This window comes from Mustela lutreola, chromosome 10 (assembly GCF_030435805.1).
Source record: "Mustela lutreola isolate mMusLut2 chromosome 10, mMusLut2.pri, whole genome shotgun sequence".
Classification (NCBI taxonomy): domain Eukaryota; kingdom Metazoa; phylum Chordata; class Mammalia; order Carnivora; family Mustelidae; genus Mustela; species Mustela lutreola.
Genome location: NC_081299.1, coordinates 32,398,806 through 32,419,330, shown reverse-complemented (window position 1 = coordinate 32,419,330; position 20,525 = coordinate 32,398,806). Strand labels below are relative to the sequence as shown.

At 55.0% G+C, this 20,525-nt stretch overlaps 2 protein-coding genes across 2 annotated transcripts; one reads left to right on the top strand and one right to left on the bottom strand.

Annotated features, from left to right (window-relative positions):
* The first annotated feature begins 8,155 nt into the window (after positions 1 to 8,155).
* On the top strand, positions 8,156 to 9,600 carry GUCA2A (guanylate cyclase activator 2A). The gene is made up of 3 exons (XM_059136346.1): positions 8,156 to 8,303; positions 8,783 to 8,969; positions 9,341 to 9,600. The coding sequence occupies exons 1-3, from the start codon at positions 8,229 to 8,231 to the stop codon at positions 9,403 to 9,405; spliced, it is 327 nt and encodes a 108-aa protein (XP_058992329.1). The 5' UTR covers positions 8,156 to 8,228; the 3' UTR covers positions 9,406 to 9,600.
* A 3,391-nt stretch (positions 9,601 to 12,991) lies between these two features.
* Positions 12,992 to 15,389, bottom strand: GUCA2B (guanylate cyclase activator 2B). The gene is made up of 3 exons (XM_059136613.1): positions 15,261 to 15,389; positions 14,013 to 14,211; positions 12,992 to 13,265 (listed from the first exon to the last, which is right to left on the bottom strand). The coding sequence occupies exons 1-3, from the start codon at positions 15,369 to 15,371 to the stop codon at positions 13,204 to 13,206; spliced, it is 372 nt and encodes a 123-aa protein (XP_058992596.1). The 5' UTR covers positions 15,372 to 15,389; the 3' UTR covers positions 12,992 to 13,203.
* Positions 15,390 to 20,525: the final 5,136 nt, after the last annotated feature.

Sequence of the window (20,525 nt, the reverse complement as noted above, 5' to 3'; positions counted from 1 at the left end):
CCATTATAGGTAAATCATGGTCATTAGCAGTGTCTCCGAAAGGCTGCTGTAGTAGGGGCTCGGTTAAATCCAGTCACTTTGTGCTGATTCAGGCACAGCTGAAGTGCAACTTTGGGCTAATCAAATGAAAAAAGTAAACAAGATCATTAAGATGCATGTTTAATTCTCAAGGCTTTGACATGTTCCAGTGTGCAAAGGGCTGCTATTTATAGATGTGTCCTTACCAGCTGGATGAAGCCACGTAAGCATAGTTAGCATTCACATAAGGCTTGACTGCATCTAAACCCCCTAGAGTCATAAGTATCTTGAAGGCCTCAAGCTAGAAGCAGCCTTTGAAATCCTGTAAGACAGTCCCTGCATTTTACTGTTGAGAACACAGACCCAGAGAGGGAAGTGGCTTGCTCAAAGTCACGTATCCAGAGGAAAATTCGGGAAAGGGAGGAGTGGGGAGTGTCACCTACTTGGCAGGAATTTAAAATTCCTACACACGTGGCCTTACTTGACCTATGCGGGAATCTGACACGGTACTGTTACTGCCCCATTTTACAGAAGAGAGGCGGGCAGCACCGCTGCCTCCTGCGAGCATTCATTTGAAGCTCTCCAAGGCAGTTGTGCACACCTGGCCAACAAGAGAGACTGGGAACAGTCTCTAGAAAATGCTATCCACCTGCAATGCGTGTGGGGCCCTCTGTGGATGTGAGGTGGCAGCTGAACCTGAGACTGTAACCGGTAGCTGCTTCCCTGTCCTGCCTGCGTGAGCACCTGCGTCCGCACCGAGAGTGACGCCAGTGGGTTCCGTGTGACCGGGCCTTTGGATGCAAGTCAGCCACCTCAAAGGCAGACTCTAACCAAGAATTAGAAAAACTGGCCATGTTGGCCTTATTCAGACTTGGCATCTTCATCTCCAAACTGCCGAGGGCATTTTCTAGAGCGATTTTGAACTTACCTCCCTTTGGGTTTCCCTCCGTGTATGTCGTGTAACTGGTCAGCACGTGCAGAGCGCAGCGCAGACGGTGGGCGGCTGTGGCAGAGCCAGAATGCAGCCCCGAGTCAGGGCCTTCTCCAGCCTCCCACTCACAAGCAGTGGCCCCTAAGTAATACTGACCCAGTAGTACAGAATAGGACAGCTACCTCTACTTGTTAGTTAATATCATTTCTCCCAAGCCCCGTGGAGATGGTATCTACTCTCTGAAACAGCTGTGTAGTAGCTAGTATTCTCACCCTCACGTTGTAAACAAATCAGAGCCGTAAAGTGAGTAAGTCCCTTTGGCCAGAGTCATCCAGCTGGTAAGTAGTAGAAATGATGGTGGTAATAATAATAATAGCAGTAGTAGTAGTAGCAGCAGCAGTGACAGAGCTGGGATTTCATACCTAGGGCTCCCAGCCACCCTCTTCACCACAATGTGTTGTCAATTCCTGGCTGTGCTGTGCTTCCCAGCTGTGCCCGCCACTGTGGGGCAGAGCAAGAGAGCTTTAGAACAAAGCAGTGAGGCTGCAGTGAGCACAGAGGCCACCAGAGGGCGCAAGGCTGCCAGCTGTGTGCCTTTCCCGTTTCTGAAGGTCGCCTTTCCCACCGGGGGGCCCTGCTTCCTTTCTCCACAACCCCCATGGCCGGGGCCCCCCAAAGACAGGTAGGGAGCCCAGTGGCAAGCCCCCAGAATCTTTTCCCACATCAGAGGTTGCTAGAGGGAGCCAAGGAGCCCCTATAGTTCTCATCACCAAACATACTGGTGGGGCCCACTGCAGAGCTGAGCTGAGCTGCCGAGCTGTCTCTGAGCCTGCTGCCCTCCTCCAGGCCCTCAGGGCAGAGTGGAAGAGGTCACCCCACCTCCAACCCCAAACTCAGAGTGTCCTGAGGCTCTGCCTTTCTGGGAGCTGCCCGATGCTGGAGGCTGGCATTGTTTTGGCTGGTGCAGAGAGGGCTGTGGCCTGGCCAACCACATACCTTGCCCTCCCAGCCCTGCCTCAGCCTAAGCTGGCTTTGGTGACCCCACACACTCACGCTGTCCTGCGGCCGGCACAAACATTGTGGGTATCGCCGCCATTTGCCAGGCCCCATACCCTGTATTTGAGCCATTATCTGAGTTAACAACCTTGCGGCTTTGGAGGCCGAGTCTGTCTCCCTTTTACGACAGGATGGTGCTGTTGAGAGACATGAAGTCATCTGCCCAAGGTCACAGCCCAGTGAGACAGGCCGGTGAGAGAACAGGAAGCCAGCTCCTCCTCCTTCCAGTCTGTTCTTCTCACTGAGGTATGCTGCCTCTTCCACAAAACTCCGCGGGTGCCCTTGACCTCTCTCAAGGCTAGTCACCATACCCATCCCGCTCCACCCTACCCCAGCATGGGATCCAAGCTGACGTCATGGAGGGTGAAGATGCCCCTCTCTCAACGCAGGCCCCAAAAGATCAGAGAGGCAACTTCCTGTCCTGGACAATGGCAATAAAGACATCTGAGGACATTTCCCACCCTTCCCAGGCTTGATGACGTTCACAGGCAGAGGCTGCCCTGGGAACAGTCCTCTGGTTCCGTGTGAGTGAAAGCACACACACTGTGTGACTCTGGGCTCCTTGTAAGTCCCATACCTGGGTGACTAAGGTGACCAGATGGCCATGTGACAGATGGTGCCCACGGGGCCTTACGTGTGTGTGAGACTACTCAGGAGCAAGTCCCTCCTTGCGTGTGTGCTCGTGTGTGCTTGTGTGACTGTGGGCTCTGTGTATCTGCGTGCTTGGCAAGGGCAGACAGAGAAAGCATGCTGCGGGCGGGGAGATAACTCCTTGCTCAAATTCTGCCTCCCTCCTCCCTTCTGAGCCTTCTTAGCCACTAGAGTCCCCCCAGGGACCCAGGCCCCAGGGGACACTTGCCTGGGAGAGAGCTGGGTTCCCAGGCACTGTCAGGTTTGGGGTCTGTGGGTGCAATGCTGGTGAATTCTTCCCCTTCCCTCATCTATACCTTGCCCTTGTGGCGGCTCCTCCCTACTGATGTGAGCTGGATTTCCAATCTAGCTCTACCTGCCCCTACCCCACCCAGAGCTACCAGGCCAGGCCGGAACCTGGTTCCTCCCGAGCTGCAGGCCTGTGGCTGAGCATGTTCCCTGTAGGCCCCAAAGGCCACAAACATACAGGAGTCAATGGAAAGAACACGGATTCTGCAATCAGAAGAAGCTAGAATTGCATTTGGGCAAGATGTCCTTTCTGAGCCTCTGTTTCCTTATTTGTAAAATGGAGATGGAATGTCTTACCTCAAAGTGTTGAGGAGAAGTCAGGTGGGAGGCAGCCAGTGCGGGCCCTGGCACACCACAGTCCCCAAGACCACTCTGCCAGGTCTGCCTCCTTCCTCTCCCACATGCAGTCTCTCGCTGCACTGCCCGGACCGACTGCGCCTCCGGCACATGTCCTCACCCTCCCGGAGCACTGGCAGGACTGGTACAGCACCATACCTAGGCAGCCCGCTCCCACCCTTAGTGCCGCGACAGTCTTTTGAAATTGATGCTCTTCCCATGGTCTTACCCTGCTCTGATAGGCTTCCCACGGTCTCAAGGTGAAGGGCAAATGTCTCAGCCTGCTATTTAAAGCCTTCTTCTCTGACTGTCACCCACAGCAACTCTTGACACATTTTCTGCTTCAGCACCCCCTCCCCCAACTCCCTTCCCCACCGTGCTTCCCGCTGTCCTCCCTTTGCCCCACAGCCCCCATCTCTGTGGGTCCAAATCTGCCCATTGATCAAGGCTCGGTTCAAACGCCACCTCGGCTGGCAAGCATTCTCATACCTGGCCCCACGGGAACTTCTCTCATGGCTCTCAGTCTGCTTCCCACAGGTCCTGTCCTCCCTCTAGCCTGACAGTCTTCAGGGAGATGGGGTGTTTCTGTGGCCAACACCCAGAGTAGACTGAGGGCTTGGGGGGACAGGAGGCAGCTGCCGGTGAATGGGGTGCCACCATGGCCTCATTCTGGCCAGGCCACAGGGATGTGACCTGAAAAGCCAACGCCCCCCTGGAGCCTGGAGGAAAGAGCCTGCCTCCCAGGGCCTGGGGGAGGGGAGGGCACCCTCCAGCCCAACCCAGCAAGGCTCAAAAGATTGGGCATCCTTCAAGACAGGCCCACACCTCATGCAGGTCCACTCTAAGGAGGGAATGTGGACGTATAGGATGCACGCCCCCTGAGGTGTCAGGAAGGCCATGGGTGATGGCAAGGCTGCCCGGCATTGGGGTTGCAACATGAGAGGGCTTCATTTAAAAGGAAAGGGTGGTGGTGCCCTGGGGGATTTGGGGCTTTGTGATTCTAGCTGCTGCCAAGTGCACCTGGCAATGAATGTGAAAAGTTGTGCCTTCCCCTAGGCCTAGGTAGCCACATGGCTTGTGTCCACACTGATCCTCTGTTGGCTGGGTGCCCTGTGCAGTGCACTACCAATACAACTGTACCTGGCTCCTGTGTATTACGCACCCTTGGGAAATTCATGGCCTCTCACCCTCTCTGGGCTTCTGAACTTCAGTTTAGCCATTGGTAAAATGGGCTTCTATAGTTATTTCTGACGTAAATAGTAAAAATGTTAAAGGTGGGTGGAACCCAGAGGAGGTGGAGATGGTCTTAAGCCAGACTTGCTGGAGCTGGGCATCAGGGAGGCAACTTTTCTAGACAATATGAAATTCACAAAGTAGCTCTTGTCTCCATCTTTCAGATGTGGAAACAGATTCAGGGAAAGGCCATGCAGCTGTTCCCTGAAGGAGCTGGGACTCTGACCCAGGGCTGCCTCACCTCAAAGCTGGAGCTCTGTCACTTCAGCAGGTCTGGGCCCTTCTTCCCAATTCACTCCTAGGAGCACTTTTGGGATCCTGTAGAAGGGTGAGCAGAGGCTGACCACGAAGGGCCTTGAATGCCAAGCCAAGGAGTCTGGGCTTTCTTCTGAAGGTCTAGGGCAGCCGATGGGGGGATTTCAGGTGGGGTGGCAGGTCGTAGAGGTGGCATGGCTTGGAAGGCTACAGAGGAGTCAGAGTTTGCCAGAAGGGTGGCCTTGGATGTGGGCAGCCCAGCAACCCCAGCCCCACCTGCTGCCGATAAGAAATAAAGAGGACTATGGGAGTCCTGGGGACCAATGCCCCAGGATTCAGGTGGGGACCTGTGGTTCTGGAAGGGCCCGAGCTTCTTCAACACAGGAGCACACGGAGGGGGCCTGCACTCACACCTGGGCTGGGGCTGGGCTGGGAACTGTGAGGGTAGGGAAGGGGAGTTGGTTCCCATTTCCCAGGGCAGACGTCAGAGGTGGTTAGTAGGGCAGGGCCCAAAGATCTGAAGCCTAGGAGCCATTTCCTCTTTCCCACAGCATGAACCGCAACCCCCAACCTGTTCCAGTTCTGCCTCACACCAGGTAGGCCCGGGCTAGGGGAGAAAGAGACTTTAGGAAGCAAAGCCCCCTACCCACTATTTAAAGCCTTCTTCTCTGGCTGTCACCCACAGCACCTCTTGACACCCCCATCCCTCTGTAGCTGGGAAGGGGAAAGACTGAAGACCAAAATCAGCCAGATACAGGGCTCTTCCAGCCCACAGCAGCCCTGCCCAAGCCCCATCCTTAATGTTCAACTCTATTTCATTTCGCTTGACCCCCACACTGACCAGCCTTGATCCTAAACCTGATCCTAACCAGCCTCCACATGATTTGCAATCCCAACATCAACCCATTCGCAGCGGCTCCCCAATTCCAGACCCAACTCTGACATCCCATCCGGCCCTCAGCTCCATTCTAACCCTGCCTGGGACTCAAACCCCACTTCGAGTCCCGATTTGACCTCCTGCCACTAACTTCTCCTCCATCTTGCCCCAGCTTAGCCCCAACCCCAATCCAGAACCTCAGGTTGACCCTAACCAGCTTTCACCCTAACCCAGCTCCACTGCACCCACCCCAGTTCGGTCCTAGGACCAGCCTCAGCTGTACTCCAGATTTGTACCTGGATGTTCACCTCCATCCCCATCACAGCAAACTCTGCCCTTCAGCCTGGACTCCATAACCACCCCCCAGAGCCTGTCCTGCCACTCCCCATCTCGGATGCACACTCCCACCCAGCGGTCAGCAAATGGAGACCACCATGCAGCCGGACTGGACGTACAGACCCCGGTGTGGGCTTGTGCATGGGCACGTGTGTGTGTGTGTGCATGCGTGCACACACACACACACACACACAGGAGAGGGGAGGGAAGTCCAGTGGAGCTGTGAGGACTGGCCTGGAGAGCAGGTAGGGCAAGTGTTTCCTCCTCCCTTAGGCAGGAACCCTTTGCAGTTCCCTCTCTGCCAGGCTCTGCTCCTCCAGTTCCCTCTTCAGTACTGACTCCCTCCACCCAGGGATTCTGGCCTCTGTTCCCTACCTGAAAGCTGTCCTGGCTTCTGGCCTGGTTTGTTTGTAGATTAGAAAGATGGAGTGCCCAGGGCTTTCCTTCTTCTGTGTCCTAGGGGCCTTGCTCACAACAGAACGGAAGGACCATGCACTGAGCTGGAGGGTCCAAGCCTAGAGGGGCAGAAACACGCACCCAGGTAATCCTACCCAACAAGATCCCCGGGAGGGGAATGCAGCTGGTTCTGTGGGAACTAAGAGGGGTTATTTAGCTGGGGATGCAGTGGGGGGATAGTTGGTCTGGGCCTTCAAGTCTGAGCAGGAGCTCACCTAGTGACGAGGATGGAAAGGCCTTCCAGACAGATAAAACAGCATGTTCAAAGGCAGGGAAGCATGTTCAGGAAGGTTGGGGGAAGTGAACCGGTTGAGAAAAGTCAGGTTGGGGAGATTAGGTTGGTCTAGTTTGGGAAGAAGGGGAGAAGAGGAGGGAACACGTGGTGGGCTTGGTAGTTGGAAGGCAGAAACAGCAGAACAGGTTAGGGGAGCACAGGCAAGGGTGTAGGAAGGAGTTCATTCTGGGACACTCTGAGGTTGAAGGACAGGCACATCAGTGCCGAAGGAGGACAGGCTGTGGCTCAGGTGGTCACCAGAGGGGTCAAGAGGGACCAGAAGCTGCTGCTATTGATGAAAATAATAATAATGGGATGAACCTTTCACTAAGTGATTTCTGTGTGCCAGGTGCTGAGCTAAGTAAGCATTTTTACATCATCTAATCCTCAGGATAAGTCTACAAGGTAGGTGTTAGTAGTGGCATTGATCCACAAGGGGTGCTGAGGCTCAGAGAGGAGAAACAATTTGCTCAAGTTCATACACATTAAAATCGTGCGGTAGGTAGCACCTTGAGCCCATGCCCATGGGACAGCAGAGCTGAGTCCTTCCTCAAAGTCAGTGGCCAAACCTAGTACCTACCTTGGTCTACAACTCATCTCTTATCCTTTGAAGCTCCCTTGTAAACCCCCTCGCCCCCCAGGCTGAACTACTCACCCTTCCCTGAATATTCCAGACCTGTTTACCTCCCGCTTGTTCCACAGGTAGCATCCTCTGCAAGAAATGGCCTACCCGTGGCCCCTTTTCTTTCTTTCTTTCTTTCTTTCTTTCTTTTTTTTTTTTTTTTTAAGATTTTAATTATTTATTTGACAGACATAGATCACAAGTAGGCAGAGAAGCAAGCAGAGAGAAAAGAGGAGCAGGTTCCCTGCTGAGCAAAGAGCCCAGGTCCGGGGCTTGATCCCAAGAGCCTGGGATCATGACCTGAGCCAAAGGCAGAGGCTTTAACCCACTGAGCCACTCAGGCGCCCCTCTGGTCCCTTTTCTAAGAAAATTCTACTCTCTCCAGAACTCACTGCTGACACAACCTTCTTTGGGAAATGTTCCTGAACTCCCCACCCCTGTGCTGGATGGGACGGCTGCTCCATCCACCCACCCCGCAACGCCGACTCTCCTAATCAACCTGCATTACCACTGTTTGCACCTGCCTCCGTCAGGGCTGGGCTGGGTCTGCAGCCCCACCTCATCACCCCACCTGGCGGGGAGACCAGGTGTCAGGGAGTATGTGTGCCAGGTGAATGAATGCAGGACCCAGCCTGGCAGGGAGCGGGCAGGGGGGAGGGTTTAAAGTGGGAGCCCAGGGAGGGGTCAGAGTTCTTCAGAGCTGCTCTGGGACTGATCTTTCTCTTACTGCCAGGGCTGTCAGGTGCCTTATCTGATTAGCCCTGAGTTGACAGGCAAGCCGATGAGATGCTGATAAGGCTCCCTAGTTACTCAGTAACCATGCCCTCGTTAAAAGTCCCACTGTTTCCCTCGGGCATCCAGAACCAACCACTCCTCCCTCTTGGCAGCTGCTGTCATGGACACCTTCCTTCTCTCTGCACTGTGCCTCCTTGCGACCTGGGCTGTCCTGGCAGGGGGAGTCACCGTGCAGGTAAATCCTTTGGTCCAGGTGGCTCTCTGCCCCCAGTGCCCAGGGCCTGTCCTCTGAGACGCACTCTCCTTGGGCCTGAAGCAGAGGGTGCGTCTCGGGTGTGGCTCTTTCTCAGGAGCGGTCTCAGCCCTGCCTCCTACCTTTTCCCCTTCAAACTTGCGGAGGGAAGAGAAATCACCATTAGGGAAAGGGAGGTGATGAACCAGTTTACTGAGTGCCTGCCCGGAGTCAGGTTCCTCCTACCAGCGCCCAGCGAAAATGGGATTATTAGGCCCATTCTCAGAGGAGGAAAACAGCCTCAGAGAAGTTTTTAACTGGCCCTAGGCACGTGGCTGGGAAATGAAGGTGCTTGATTCAATTCTAGACCTTCCACCTCAGTCTGGTCTGTAGCCAGAGCCCCGGCCTGGGTCTTGGGAGTCCTGCGGACATCCTGGAGGGATCTGCAGGCTGACCTCACACTCTGCGCATGTCCCTCTCAGGATGGAAAGTTCTCTTTTCCTTTGGAGTCAGTGAAGAAGCTCAAGGACCTCCAAGAGCTCCAGGAGCCCCACACCAGGAAGAGTGGTGGGCCCGCGGTTCCCCAAGTCTGCAGCCACCAGAAGTTTCCAGAAGAACTCAAACCCGTCTGCAAGGAGACCAATGCCCGGGAGATCCTCCATAGGCTGGGTGAGTAGCTTCCTCTCCGGTGGGTGGAGCCCGGGAAGCCCCTGATTGGTGGCCCCGGAGGGGGAGATGTGCTCTGATTGGTGAGTCCGCTGAACCCGTTCTAAGTTGTAATTGGCGAAGCTTACTTTTGAAAGATCCTCGCTCTGGCCGGTGATTGGTTAATGGTTCTGGGTCCCGGGCCCTCTGGCCTTCGCTATTGCTCCTCCTGGGCGGAATCCCCACTCTGACTGGATAGCTTGAGCGGTACCGGTTTGGGGAGGAAAGACCCGCGGGTGGGCGGGGACAGGCCTGGGCTTCTCCTGGGGACTCAAAAAGGGGCGCAAGGGAAGTTGGAGGCCCTGACCCTTTGGCACCTCACCTCTCCTGCGCAGAGGCCATCGCGGAGGACCCGAGTTCGTGTGAGATCTGTGCCTTCGCAGCCTGTGCGGGGTGCTAGGACAGCCAGCTCGCGGCCCCCTGGCCCTCCCCCGCAGGATGTTCCCACTCCTGCAGCAGCAGCAGCCTCCAGGGGAAGAGTGAAGAGTGGGTGGCCTGGGAAGGCCTGGGAAGGCCCAGCCCCTGACCCGTCCCAGTTGCTGGTGCTTCCCAAGATCCACTGCAACCCTCCGCTAATAAACCCGTTCCCAGAGTCGTCCTGGTGTCATTTCCTTCCCGCCTTCATTTGCCAGTGGACTTGGAAGCCAGCTTTCTAAGGGTGTCTACCCTGCCCGGCAAGCTCGGGGTTTAGTGTGCGCTTCCCCCACGATGAAGCTGCCCCCCGCCCAGGCGTTGTCACCACACACAGGCACTGAGGGGACCTCAACCCCCAGACCAGCCATGGTGCAGGTGGAATTTGTGCTTTTCTTCCTCATCTCCTGGGACGCTGGAGATGCTGGGCCCTGAGTGAGTGCAGGAGTCTGCGGGCGTGGATGTCCCCCACACAGCTTGAGGGGTGATGAGACTGGCCCCAGGCTCTGGAGTGTTCAAGGTCCCGCAGGCCTCGGGCCCCACGGACCACAGCAGTGTAGCCTTCTCCGCGGGGACCACACCTCAAGCCCAGCCCTCACCCCTTCTTCTCTGCTCCCCTCATCTGTGCTCGGCTCCTCTTCCCACACTCCTAGCCAGATAAAGTCCTCCCTGAGGCCCCAAGGCTGTGCTCCCGTGGCCTCTTTTCCTCAGATGCCCCTCCCAGGAGGGGTTTTGTGTTCCCACTCTGTCCCTGGTGCCCTGTGGGCACTTTGATCAGCTGTATCCCTTGCAGGGCTCTGGCCCGCTGTGCTAGAGTGGCTTCTGTGCCTGGGAAGGTCTCTCTGACGCCCAGGGCAGGTGAAACCCACCACACTGATGACTGTGGGAGGACACAACGGAGGGCAGGGGGGAAAGCCAGAGCTACACAGGCCGGCCTCCGGTCTTGCACATACTGTGTGATGCTAGGAAAGTCGTTTTCCCTCTCTGTGCCTCAGTGTCCTACCCTGTAAAACTGGGACTGTGATAGTACCTGCCTCCCAGGTGGGTGAAATACTGTAAATGTGTATGTCATGCAGGTAAAGTTCAGGCCATGTGCAAACAGAGAACCAATAAATGGTAAAAACAAACAAACCAGAAAATGGGGAACCAGGGCCAGGCTGAGACAGGTTCAGACAAGGGTGAGAAGGTGAGGCAGAGAGGGCCGCTTGTTAGCAAAGTTAGAGGGAAGGGGGAAAGAGGAATGACTAGGGCATTTCCTGGGGAGTTGGTTGGAGGGGAAGGGACATGGGGTGATTCAGGCAGAATTCCCCGGGCTGCAGAATTGGAATTCACAGGGTGCGGTATCTTCAGGTCAGAAGAGGCTTTATGAAGGGGGTGGGGAGGCAGGCATTCACATTAGCGCTTGGAATATACACTTGGGTGGATGGACATTGAAAACCAATCTGGAGGTAGGAAGGCAGAGGGCATTCTAGAAGGTGGAGTAGGTGCGGGCACAGCATGGGGGAAGGTCCTAGGCACTGGAAGGGTCCGGTAGGGACAGGGTGGGTCCTGGGAGGCACACAGGGCTGGGTTTGAACCTGCGGGTGTCACTTACATGTTGTGAAGCCTTCTCTGAGACTTGGTTTCATCATCCGAAAATGGGAATGCTAGCAGACCCCAGCGCCCAGCGCTGCAGGGGGATTTGAGGAGACGCAGGGTGGGGCAGGGTCATTTAATGCTCCTACTCTGGACCTGGACTCGGGGGGTGGATCCTGGCTCTGCTGTTAGCAGCTACGTGACTGTGGCCAGGACTCAGCCTCTTCTCCCCTCAGGCTCCTCATCTGTAAAATAGGGATGACAAGAATCCCTGCTTTGTGAGGTTGAGCGAAGATTAAATGAGGTGACCCAGGAAAAGCTCTTATATCCCCGCTGAGCCCATAGTGGGTGCTGTGCTGGTGCTGCCATTCTTGTCTGTGTGGGTGGCTCAGCCTGAGCCTGGCACATCGTAGAAGCTCGGTGAGTGGCCGTTCCCTTCACCACCACCTCCCCAGGCAGGTGGGGACTCAGCATAGCTGAGGGGAGCAGTGGGAGCCGAGGCCAGACGGTGCTTGGGCTCAGTTTAGATTTGAGAGGGGGTACTAGGGAGCCATAGAAAGATAAGGGACCCCATCAGAGCAGTTCCTCTGGCACAGTAGGCACGTCAAAGGGCCCAGACAGCCTTGCCTATGGGGTGAGGGAGAGGAAAGAACTAGAGCTCTGGGTTTTGTGGCCTGGTGGAGTGGGAAACTGCAGGGCTCATGAGCAGAACTGGGCCATCGGGAGAGGCAGCTGGTCTGGGGGGAGTTCACCATGGCCTTGGCTCTGGGTGAACGAGCTCAGAGACCACGGCCCACTTTGTGTCTGGCTCTCCTCTCTGGCTGCACAGAACGGGGGCTGTGGAGGCGCCCAGCCTGTGGAAAGGCTCGGGAGCTGGCGGCCGCTGTGAGAACACAGGGGCCCCTCTGTGAGGCAGCGTCGGTGTGGCCCTGGGCCATGGGGAGCCACTAATGTGGTGGTTGAGAGCACGGGGTCTGGCCCAGCCTGCCGTTCTGCCACTTCGCTGAGCCGCCATCCTGGATGAGCCTGTCACCCTGGACTAGTCGGGTCTCTCTCTGCACGTGGGTCTCTTTACTTGTAAAGCGGAGCGGTTATTGAACAGTACCTGCTTCATTAGACTGTTTCCAGGACTCCGTGAGTTTAGAGTAGGGTCTAGGGTACAGCAAATGCTCATAGACTGTTCATTTTTTAAAAATTTTTATTTATTTGAGAAAGGGAGAGATAGCGAGAAGGAACACACAAGCAGAGGGAGAAGGAGAGGGAGAAGCAGGCTTCCTGCGGATCAGGGAGCCTGAGGTGGGGCTCAATCCCAGGACCTCGGGATCATGACCTGAGCCAGAGGGGAATGGTTAACTACTGAGCCACCAGGCCACCTAGGCACCGTGACATTGGTTGTTGTTGTTGTTGTTATTATTATTATTATTATTCCTCAGGGTCGCCAGGTTGGAGGGAAGGAGGAAAGGTCTCCCTTCTGGAGCTGGCCAGACCGTACTAGCGAACCTGAGAAGGAAGGGAGCTCAGGATGGTAAGGGTGAAGGTCAAGGCCCATCTCCTCAGGAGCCCCAGGGCAGAGGCAGCCCAGACACCTGGCCTGGGGAGGGGGCACCATGTGGTTTTTCCCTGTACCCTCCCCCCAATCGGTGCAGCCCCACCTCCAGGGGAAACTCTCTGTCCCCCAACTCCCCCTGCATCCTGGGCTGGAGTACAGTTTGGGCTCTGCAGCTGGGCCGGGCCTGGAGCTTGACTTGTGGGGTCAGATTGGTCCAGGCGCTCTGCAGCGTCTAAGCTCTGTGATTTTGGGGGACTCATTCCACGCCCCAGCCCCGCCGGCCTCCCCGCTCCTGTGTGAAACAGGGCTCGCTGATCCAACTCCTCAGGCACTGGAAACTGGGAAACCCCTGCCTGTGTCCTGAGATCAGCCTTTCTGCTGTCACACTCAGCTTCCCAAGCAGCTCTGCTGGGGGCTCCCAGGAATGGACACATGGACTCCAGACTCGGGGTGTAGGTAGTTGGGCATCTTTAATTAGGCAGCAAGGCTGCCTTGGGCCAGACTCCCCTCCAACCATGTGTCCAACCGCCTTGTGCCACGTCCAGCCGCTCGGGCCTCGGACTGGTGATGGTGATGCGTGCAGGGGCCTCGAACCAGGGGTGTGGGCTGGGAAGGCAGCAGGCTGGAGGCAGAGTGCGCGCGGGCTCAGGGCAGCCAGCCCCGTCAGAGGCAGCCGGTGCAGGCGACGTTCACACACAGCTCGCAGTCGTCGTTAGCAATGCTCTCTGGGCAGGGGATAAGACCAGTCATCAGCTGCCCACGAGACATGGGGGCCGGGGCAGCCAGAGAAGGCCGGCTCTGGAGAGGGCCTGACCGTGTTACCAGCATCTCTCTCAAGGGTCTGGAGCCTCAAGTTTCAACAGCAAAGAGTGGCCCGGGGCCGAGTCCCAGGCCTCCCCTGCCTCCCGGTGCCTGGGCCAGCCCCTTACACCCTTGGGGCTGGGGATATCCCTGTTGGCTCTCTCGGGAGGAGAGGGGGCTGGGCACAGGGCCGGGCACGGGCCTGACACTTCATGGGTGTCACGCTCACTGGCCAGCTCTGCTCCCTCACATTTTGGCTTAGATGTCACCTCCTCTTGGAAGCCTGTCAGACCCCTTATGGGACCCAGATGTGAGCCATTTCCCCTCGGTCCCCTGTGCTTCCCCCATTGCCCCCCCAGCATCCGCCACCCCTATTGTGGTCCTTGCTTACAGGGCTCTGGCCCAGGCCTCCCTTCCCTGTTCAGAGATGGGAACCTGTGAAGTCCGCTAGGACCATCAGCGGTCCGGGGTGCTGGGGACCGAAGGGTTCCTGGCATATCTGACTTGCGGTGCCCAGACAGGGAAGGCCAGAGGCTGAGCTTTTTGACTCTCCCTGTCCCAGGCACTGGGTGCTTACTAGAAAGAACATGAAGTGGTGGAGCTGTGGGGGTGGGGAGGAGGGGAGGGGGGTTGCGGTTGGCAGGAAGCTCCGCAGGGGTGAGGATACTCACTCAAGGCCTGGAGGACGCTGGCAGCTTCCTTGGATGTGCAGATGGGCTGGAGGTCCAGCGGCAGGGCCGGGTGGTGACACACGGAAGGCACGAGGCTCTGGGCCTGGAGTCTGGAGACTCTGGTGCGGTTAGGCCCCCTCTGCTCCTCCAGGTCCCTCAGCTTCTTCACTGATTCCAGCTGGACCCGGAAGCCTTGGTGCTGGAGGCCGGACAGGAGGTGAGAGGGTATCAAAACCCGGGCCAGGACATCAGAGCTCCTCAGACCCCGCAGAGCCTTCCCTGTTCTCATGGGGGGGTCCTGGGAACAGGGACTGCTGGGGAGGTGGGGAGCTCGTCACACCCCACCATGCCATAGGCCCCCCATTACTGTGTATGAGGTCACAGCGAGGCTGGGGAGCAAGTGATTCAAGGTATGGGCTTTGGAGAACCCCAGTTCAAATCCCGGTTCTTCACAACTGGCTTCCTGTCTCTCCGGAGGGCCTCATCAGATGCTTGTACCTCCCTAGTGCCTGGCACCTGGGCCACACTCAGTAACGGGGTGATCTCCCCTGAACAAACATGGTGCAGTGACACCCCCAGCTGGCCAGTTGCAAGGCCAGAGATGCAGGGGGAAGCTGCCTCCCCCGCGCCCTCACAAGGAGGTCCCACCGGGAGTCAAGAATATGTCGGACTCCCAGGGCCACAGACGTCCCCCTCCTTGCTGGTCCCTGGCATCCTGGCACCCCACAGGCAGGCCCTGGAAGGAGCCCTGGGCCCCCTGCTGACTTCACTCTGAGCCTTTGTGTATACTGGGCCCTCTGCCCCGAGCGGTCCACATCCTCTGTGCCCGGCTGCCTCCTGCTCAGCCTGCAAGGTCAGCTGTCACCTGCCAGGGAACCTTTTTCTGGTGCCTCTCTCCCACCCACCCGTACATGGGCGACCAGAGAGACTCCTCTCCTGCGGGGCTCCTTAAGGGTGGGGACCACATCTTGTTCCAGCTTCTGACCTCTGACCAGGATGTGCCTTCTGAGAGAGCAGTGGTGACTAGCGGTGGTTTATTATTGCTGTCCTCACCACTGTCATTGCCATCCGCGCTCCGGCTGCCCCCACCCACCTGCTGTCTCGGTCCCTGGGTTGTGATTAAGGGTTGGGGTGAGCCCTGGGCACTTGCTTTCCCGTATCCCATGAATTTCCTAGCGTCCCCTCACCATCCCAGCCCCTCCCCTTGGGGACCTTCAGGTGAAGGGCACAGTGGCCAGAGGGACTCACCTGAATGGAGACTGAGTGTGTGTCCTGCAGCAGCAGGAGGAAGACCACAGCCACCCGGGGCAGGAGCCCTGACACCATCCTGCCACTCATCTCACTGCGTCTGTATCCCATTGCCCCTGTCCCCCGACTCCCATCTGCTTCCCCAGCGAGGAGCTCTTTATAGGCCGGACTCCAGTGCCCTGGTCACTCATTAACTGGCCAGCTGGGGTGGGGCTGACAGCTGGCTGGCTCTCTGACAAGCCTGAGCCCATTCCCAGGAAGGGGGCTAGGGGTGATAAGGGCAGGGAGGCCCAGAGCTCCTAGGAGGAGGCACCTGGGGTGGGGGGAGGGAAGCTCTGTGGGAGGGCCTTGGACACACCCCTTACCTTAGCTCCAGAAGACACCTAGTTAGGTAGAATGATGGAGAGACCATTCTTTTTTTTTTTTTTAAGATTTTATTTATTTATTTGTTAGAGAGAGAGAGAGAGAGCAAGCTCAGGCAGACAGAGAGGTAGGCAGAGGCAGAGGGAGAAGCAGGCTCCCCGCCGAGCAAGGAATCTGAGGATGCTGGGATCATGACCTGAGCCGAAGGCAGTCGCTCAACCAACTGAGCCACCCAGCTGCCCCTGGAGAGACCATTCTACAGACTGAGAAAGTGAGGCTCAAGAGGTGACATAACTTGCCCCAGGTCACCAAGCCAGTCGATGGCAAGAGCAGGGACTCAAGTGTCTTTGACTCAGGTCAGCCCATGGTCCTTTCTTCACAGCCTTGGAGACAGGACTTGGGCTCAAATCCTGGTCCTGCTGCCGCTGTGGGAGTTTGGACAAGTCACACCAACTCCAACGAGCCCGTTTCGCTCTCCCATCAAGTGGGCATAGTGACAAAATCTGCTGCCTGAGGTCCCTGTGGAGATGACGGGGCCAGGCCCTCTTGAGTCTCCGGGGAACAGGGGTCAGGCAGTGCCTAACCCACCAGCCCAAGAGCTGATCGTTGGTCATAAGAGGGCAAAGTCCCCAAGTGTGTCATCGCCTCTTCCACCCAGCAGCTGTTAACAGTGCTCGAGCCAAGGCTCACCTCTGCTGGGCAGGGAGCCCGGCACGGGACGGCACCTCACTCACGACACTCAGTTGAGGCCCAGGTGGCCCAGCGAGGCTCACTCTCCAACCTGTAGCTAAAATTTGACCTCATCAGGCCCTAAGACCCTGCTGGCCCACAGCTTTGCTGATGAGTCCCACCTGCCTGAAATGCGCGTCTCCCCCCTTTCCTTATCTTCGGATGGAATGGGAAAGGGCTTGGGTGAGCTCTGGCATTTCCTATGTCTGGCTTTGAATCCAGACTTCAGCCTTTACTCTTCAGAGTGTGAAGGAGTTAATGGACTCTGACATGCTTTTTCAGCTGAAAACGGAGAATAATCACCCGTAACCATAGCTTTCGTTTCTTGAACGTGCACCGTGAGCAAGCTAAGCACAGTGCTGGTTTATGAGAGTGATTCCATCCGATCCTGTAGGAGAGGTGTAATGGTGGTCTCCATTTTCCAGATGAGTAACCCAAGGCCCAACAAGGTCAAGGGCTGTGTGGGTAAAAAGGGACAGCCGGCCTTCGGTCTGTTCAGCTGACTGTTCTAGAAAAAGGAGCATGGGCCTTGGAGGCAAGAAGATCTCTCTGCTTCTCAACCGTGTGACTTTGGGTACCTTACTTAGCTTCTCTGAGCCTCTGTTTCTTCATCAATGAGTGGAGGAAATCATGAATAATTTCATGGTGGCTATCATGAGCAAACACAGAGTAGGCCTACCCCAGAGGAGTCCAGGACTCTCTCCCTGTCCCTAAGCTGACTGTTTCCTAGCTAGCGGCCATGCAGTCTGTGGAGGCCCCTCTTTCTCTTCCCTGCCTTCTGGCTCCTCCAGCCACGGCCCATCGTGCGTTACTCTTTTCCTGGGAATAAGCTGTGACTTCCCTATTGCCTACCATGACTCAAATTCCCATCTTGGCCCAGGTCCTCCTAATCACGTCACAAATGACCCCCCATCCATCAAAAGTAACTGAGTCACAGGTGCAAACCCACGCTGCCGCCCACGATCAGCCGGGGTGTTCTGACATTTCCCAGGGTGCTCTGACCTTCCTCTGACCATCATACCAGCCTGGACTCTGGTCTCTGTGTGGAAGCTTCAGACCGCCATGGCAGAGTGAGTGACGGTTTGCCTCTGTGTGTGTGTGTGTGTGTGTGTGTGTGTGTGTGTTTGTGTGTGTGTATGTTCAGGCTCTCCTCTCTCCAAACTGGGTTTCCTGCCCAGGGCCCACCTCCGCGGAGCCCTGGCACCTGTGACCCGCCCTGCCCCTAAAGGGACCACTTCCTGAGCAGCACTTACCACCACCGACCACTCTGTTTCTCTTAGAAGAAAGCATTTTCTCCACTTGCCTTCTGGGACACACATTCTCCAATCTCATGGGCCTATCTACTTGGGCTTCTTTGTTGGTGGTCCCTTCTCTTTTTGACCTCTGGACCTCAGAATGCTCCAGGGGCTCCAGCACTCAGTCCTGGGACCACTCTTCTGGGTCTGATCACCAGTGATCTTATCTTGTCTCAGGAACTTCAGCCACAGGTTCCCGATTCTCCCCCTAACCTGACCTCTCTCCTCAGTTCCAAACTCCTTTGTTTACTGGCTCAGCCTCTCCCATAACAGTCCATGATACTGCCAGTCCCCCAGTTCCTCAGGCCGATAATCTGAGAGTCATTCTTGATGCTGCTTTTTTATTTCCTTTCCCTTTCTTTCTTTCTTTCTTTCTTTCTTTCTTTCTTTCTTTCTTTCTTTCTTTCTTTCTTTCTTTCTTTTCTTCCTCCCTTCCTTCCTTCCTCCCCTTCTTTTTTTTCCCCCACAATTCAATTAATCAGCAAATCCAGTTGGCTCTACCTTTAAAATATTTCTAGACATTAACCATGACTCACTGTCTCCACTGTTATTTAAGGTCCAAGCTATTGATCATTGGCCCAAGCTATTGATCAAGGTCCAAGAGTTGATCATTGATCTCATGGATTATTACAACAGCCTTTTGTTAGTCAGAAATTTCCAGAGAAATAGAACCAATGTAGAATATATATATAACATCGGCTACTTCCCCAAAGTTGATCCTCTCAAGGTCACCAGCCATTTCCATGCTGCCAAACCCAGAGGGCAGTTCTCAGTTTTCATCCTACCAGAGCTCACTACAGCATCTGACCCAGGGGATTATGCACTGGTGTCTGAAACATTTTCTTCATTTGGCTTTGAAGACACCACTCTCGTGCTGGTCTCTATCTACTACTGCTCCTTCTCCTTCTGCTGTGCTGGTTCCTGCCTCTCTGCCTTACTTCCAAATGTCGCAGTGCCTTCTCAGGGTTCCGTCTTGGGACCTCTCCTCTCCTCCATCCAGTCACTGCCCCAATCCAGTGTCACATGCAACGAATCATATACTCCCTCATGATTTTACATATATATATATAAATATGTATATATATATGTATATATATATATATATATATAATTTATCTCATCATTCCTCTCTTTCTTCTATCTACCTACCTATCATCTATCAGTCATCTCCTCTATGCCTGACTATCTAATCTAGATTTATTTTAAGAAACTGGCTTATTTAATGGTGGGGCTGGCAAGTCTGAAATCTTTAGGGCAGAGTGCAGACCAGTGGGCTGGAAATTCAGGTGTGAGAGTTGATGCTGCAGTCTTGAATCTGAGACCAATGAGGCAGGCAAGCAAGTGCCAAAGGCAGTTTGGGCCTTTATGCTGCAGTCTTGGGGCAGAATCCCCTCATCTTCAGGAAATCTCAGTCTTCGCTCTTAAGGCCTTCAGCTCCTTGGGAGAAGCCCATTCCCATTATCCACTCCAGGTTTGCTGACTGTAAATGTTAATCACATCTGAAAAATTATCTTCACAGCAACATCCAGACTGTTGTTTGACCAAACAGCTGTGCACCACAGCCTGGTCAAGAGAGGCCTTCAACCAGATCTCTCTGTGTCCAACCTTGCCCCTCGTCGGGAGCCTTCTCCACACGGCAGCCAGAGTGATTCTTTCACAATCTAAGTCAGACTAGGTCTCTCCTTGGCTCTCATCTGCTAACAGCTTCCCATTTTACTCAGGGGACACCCAAAGTCTTCCACTGTTCTACAAAGTCCCTTTGGCACCCCTCCAAAGATTTTGACCTTATCTCCAAAGAGTCTGTGCTTCACTCTGTGAGTTCTGGCCACACTAGCTTCCTTGCTGTCACCCAAACTCACCAAAGGCTGCTTGCTTCAGGGTCTTTGCTCTTCTCCCACACATTAATAAGGCTTACCTGTCACTTCATCCGGGTATCTGCTCAAATGCCACTTCCCCAGAGAGCTCTTTTCTGCCCGTCCTAGCTTGTTTCTTTGCTTTCTTATAGCACCGGTCCTATGTCTACATTTCATTTCTTGCATTTCCCTCTCTACTAGATGGTAAGCTCTATTTGAGTACAGGATTTGTCTGGTTTGTTCTCCCCCCAAAATATCTGGCACATGGCTGTGCCCAACCAATAGCTGATGAGTTGACTGAATGAATGTGTTGGAAATACCAACTGCAGGAAGCACCAGATGTTTGGCGTGGATGGTTTCCTACTCTCTGAGCCTCATCCATCACATCTAGCACCTTCCCGACACACGGAAGGGCCTGGCCCATGCTGTGTGTTCATAAAAAATGCTGGTTATTATTTTTTTCATAGTTGTAAAATTATTTATCAAGAAACAATCTTTCTGTGTCTTAGGTGTATAGCAAACTCTAAGGCATTCAATCATGTAACCGATATTTGCTGATGGCCTACCATGTGATGAGCACCATTCTAGGCACAAGAGATAAAACAGCCAACATAATGAGCGAAGTCACTGCCTACCATGCCGTGCTGGTGGCTTGCACAGGGCGTCAGAATCGAGATGTGAGCAGGTGTTGGATCCTAGAGATTCTTTGAAGTGGGAGCCACAGGATTATTTTCTGTTATCTTGGAGGTCAAGCATGAATGAAGAGAGGAGTCAAAGTCAACTCTAAGGTTGTCCCAAGTCAAGCGGTGCTGCCCTCTGTTGAGATGGGAAACAAAGGAGCAGGTTGAGTGACGGTATCGAGAGTTCTGATTGGACTTGTTAACTTCGAGATGCCTGTTTGACATTTGTAAGGATGAGACCACAGACTTACAAGTTGTGGTCATGAGGGAGTATATGATTGATTCCTTGCATGTGACACTGGATTGGGGGACTGACTGGATGGAGGAGAGGAGAGGTCCCAAGAC

Excerpts from the sequence above, each read along its gene's own strand:
- GUCA2A (XM_059136346.1), top strand. The coding sequence starts at position 8,229 with ATGGACACCTTCCTTCTCTCTGCACTGTGCCTCCTTGCGACCTGGGCT. Across the intron at positions 8,304-8,782 it reads CAGGGGGAGTCACCGTGCAG|GATGGAAAGTTCTCTTTTCC; the intron begins GTAAATCCTTTG and ends TGTCCCTCTCAG. Across the intron at positions 8,970-9,340 it reads GGAGATCCTCCATAGGCTGG|AGGCCATCGCGGAGGACCCG; the intron begins GTGAGTAGCTTC and ends TCTCCTGCGCAG.
- GUCA2B (XM_059136613.1), bottom strand. The coding sequence starts at position 15,371 with ATGGGATACAGACGCAGTGAGATGAGTGGCAGGATGGTGTCAGGGCTC. Across the intron at positions 14,212-15,260 it reads CACACTCAGTCTCCATTCAG|CACCAAGGCTTCCGGGTCCA; the intron begins GTGAGTCCCTCT and ends TCCGGCCTCCAG. Across the intron at positions 13,266-14,012 it reads CAGCGTCCTCCAGGCCTTGA|AGAGCATTGCTAACGACGAC; the intron begins GTGAGTATCCTC and ends TCCCCTGCCCAG.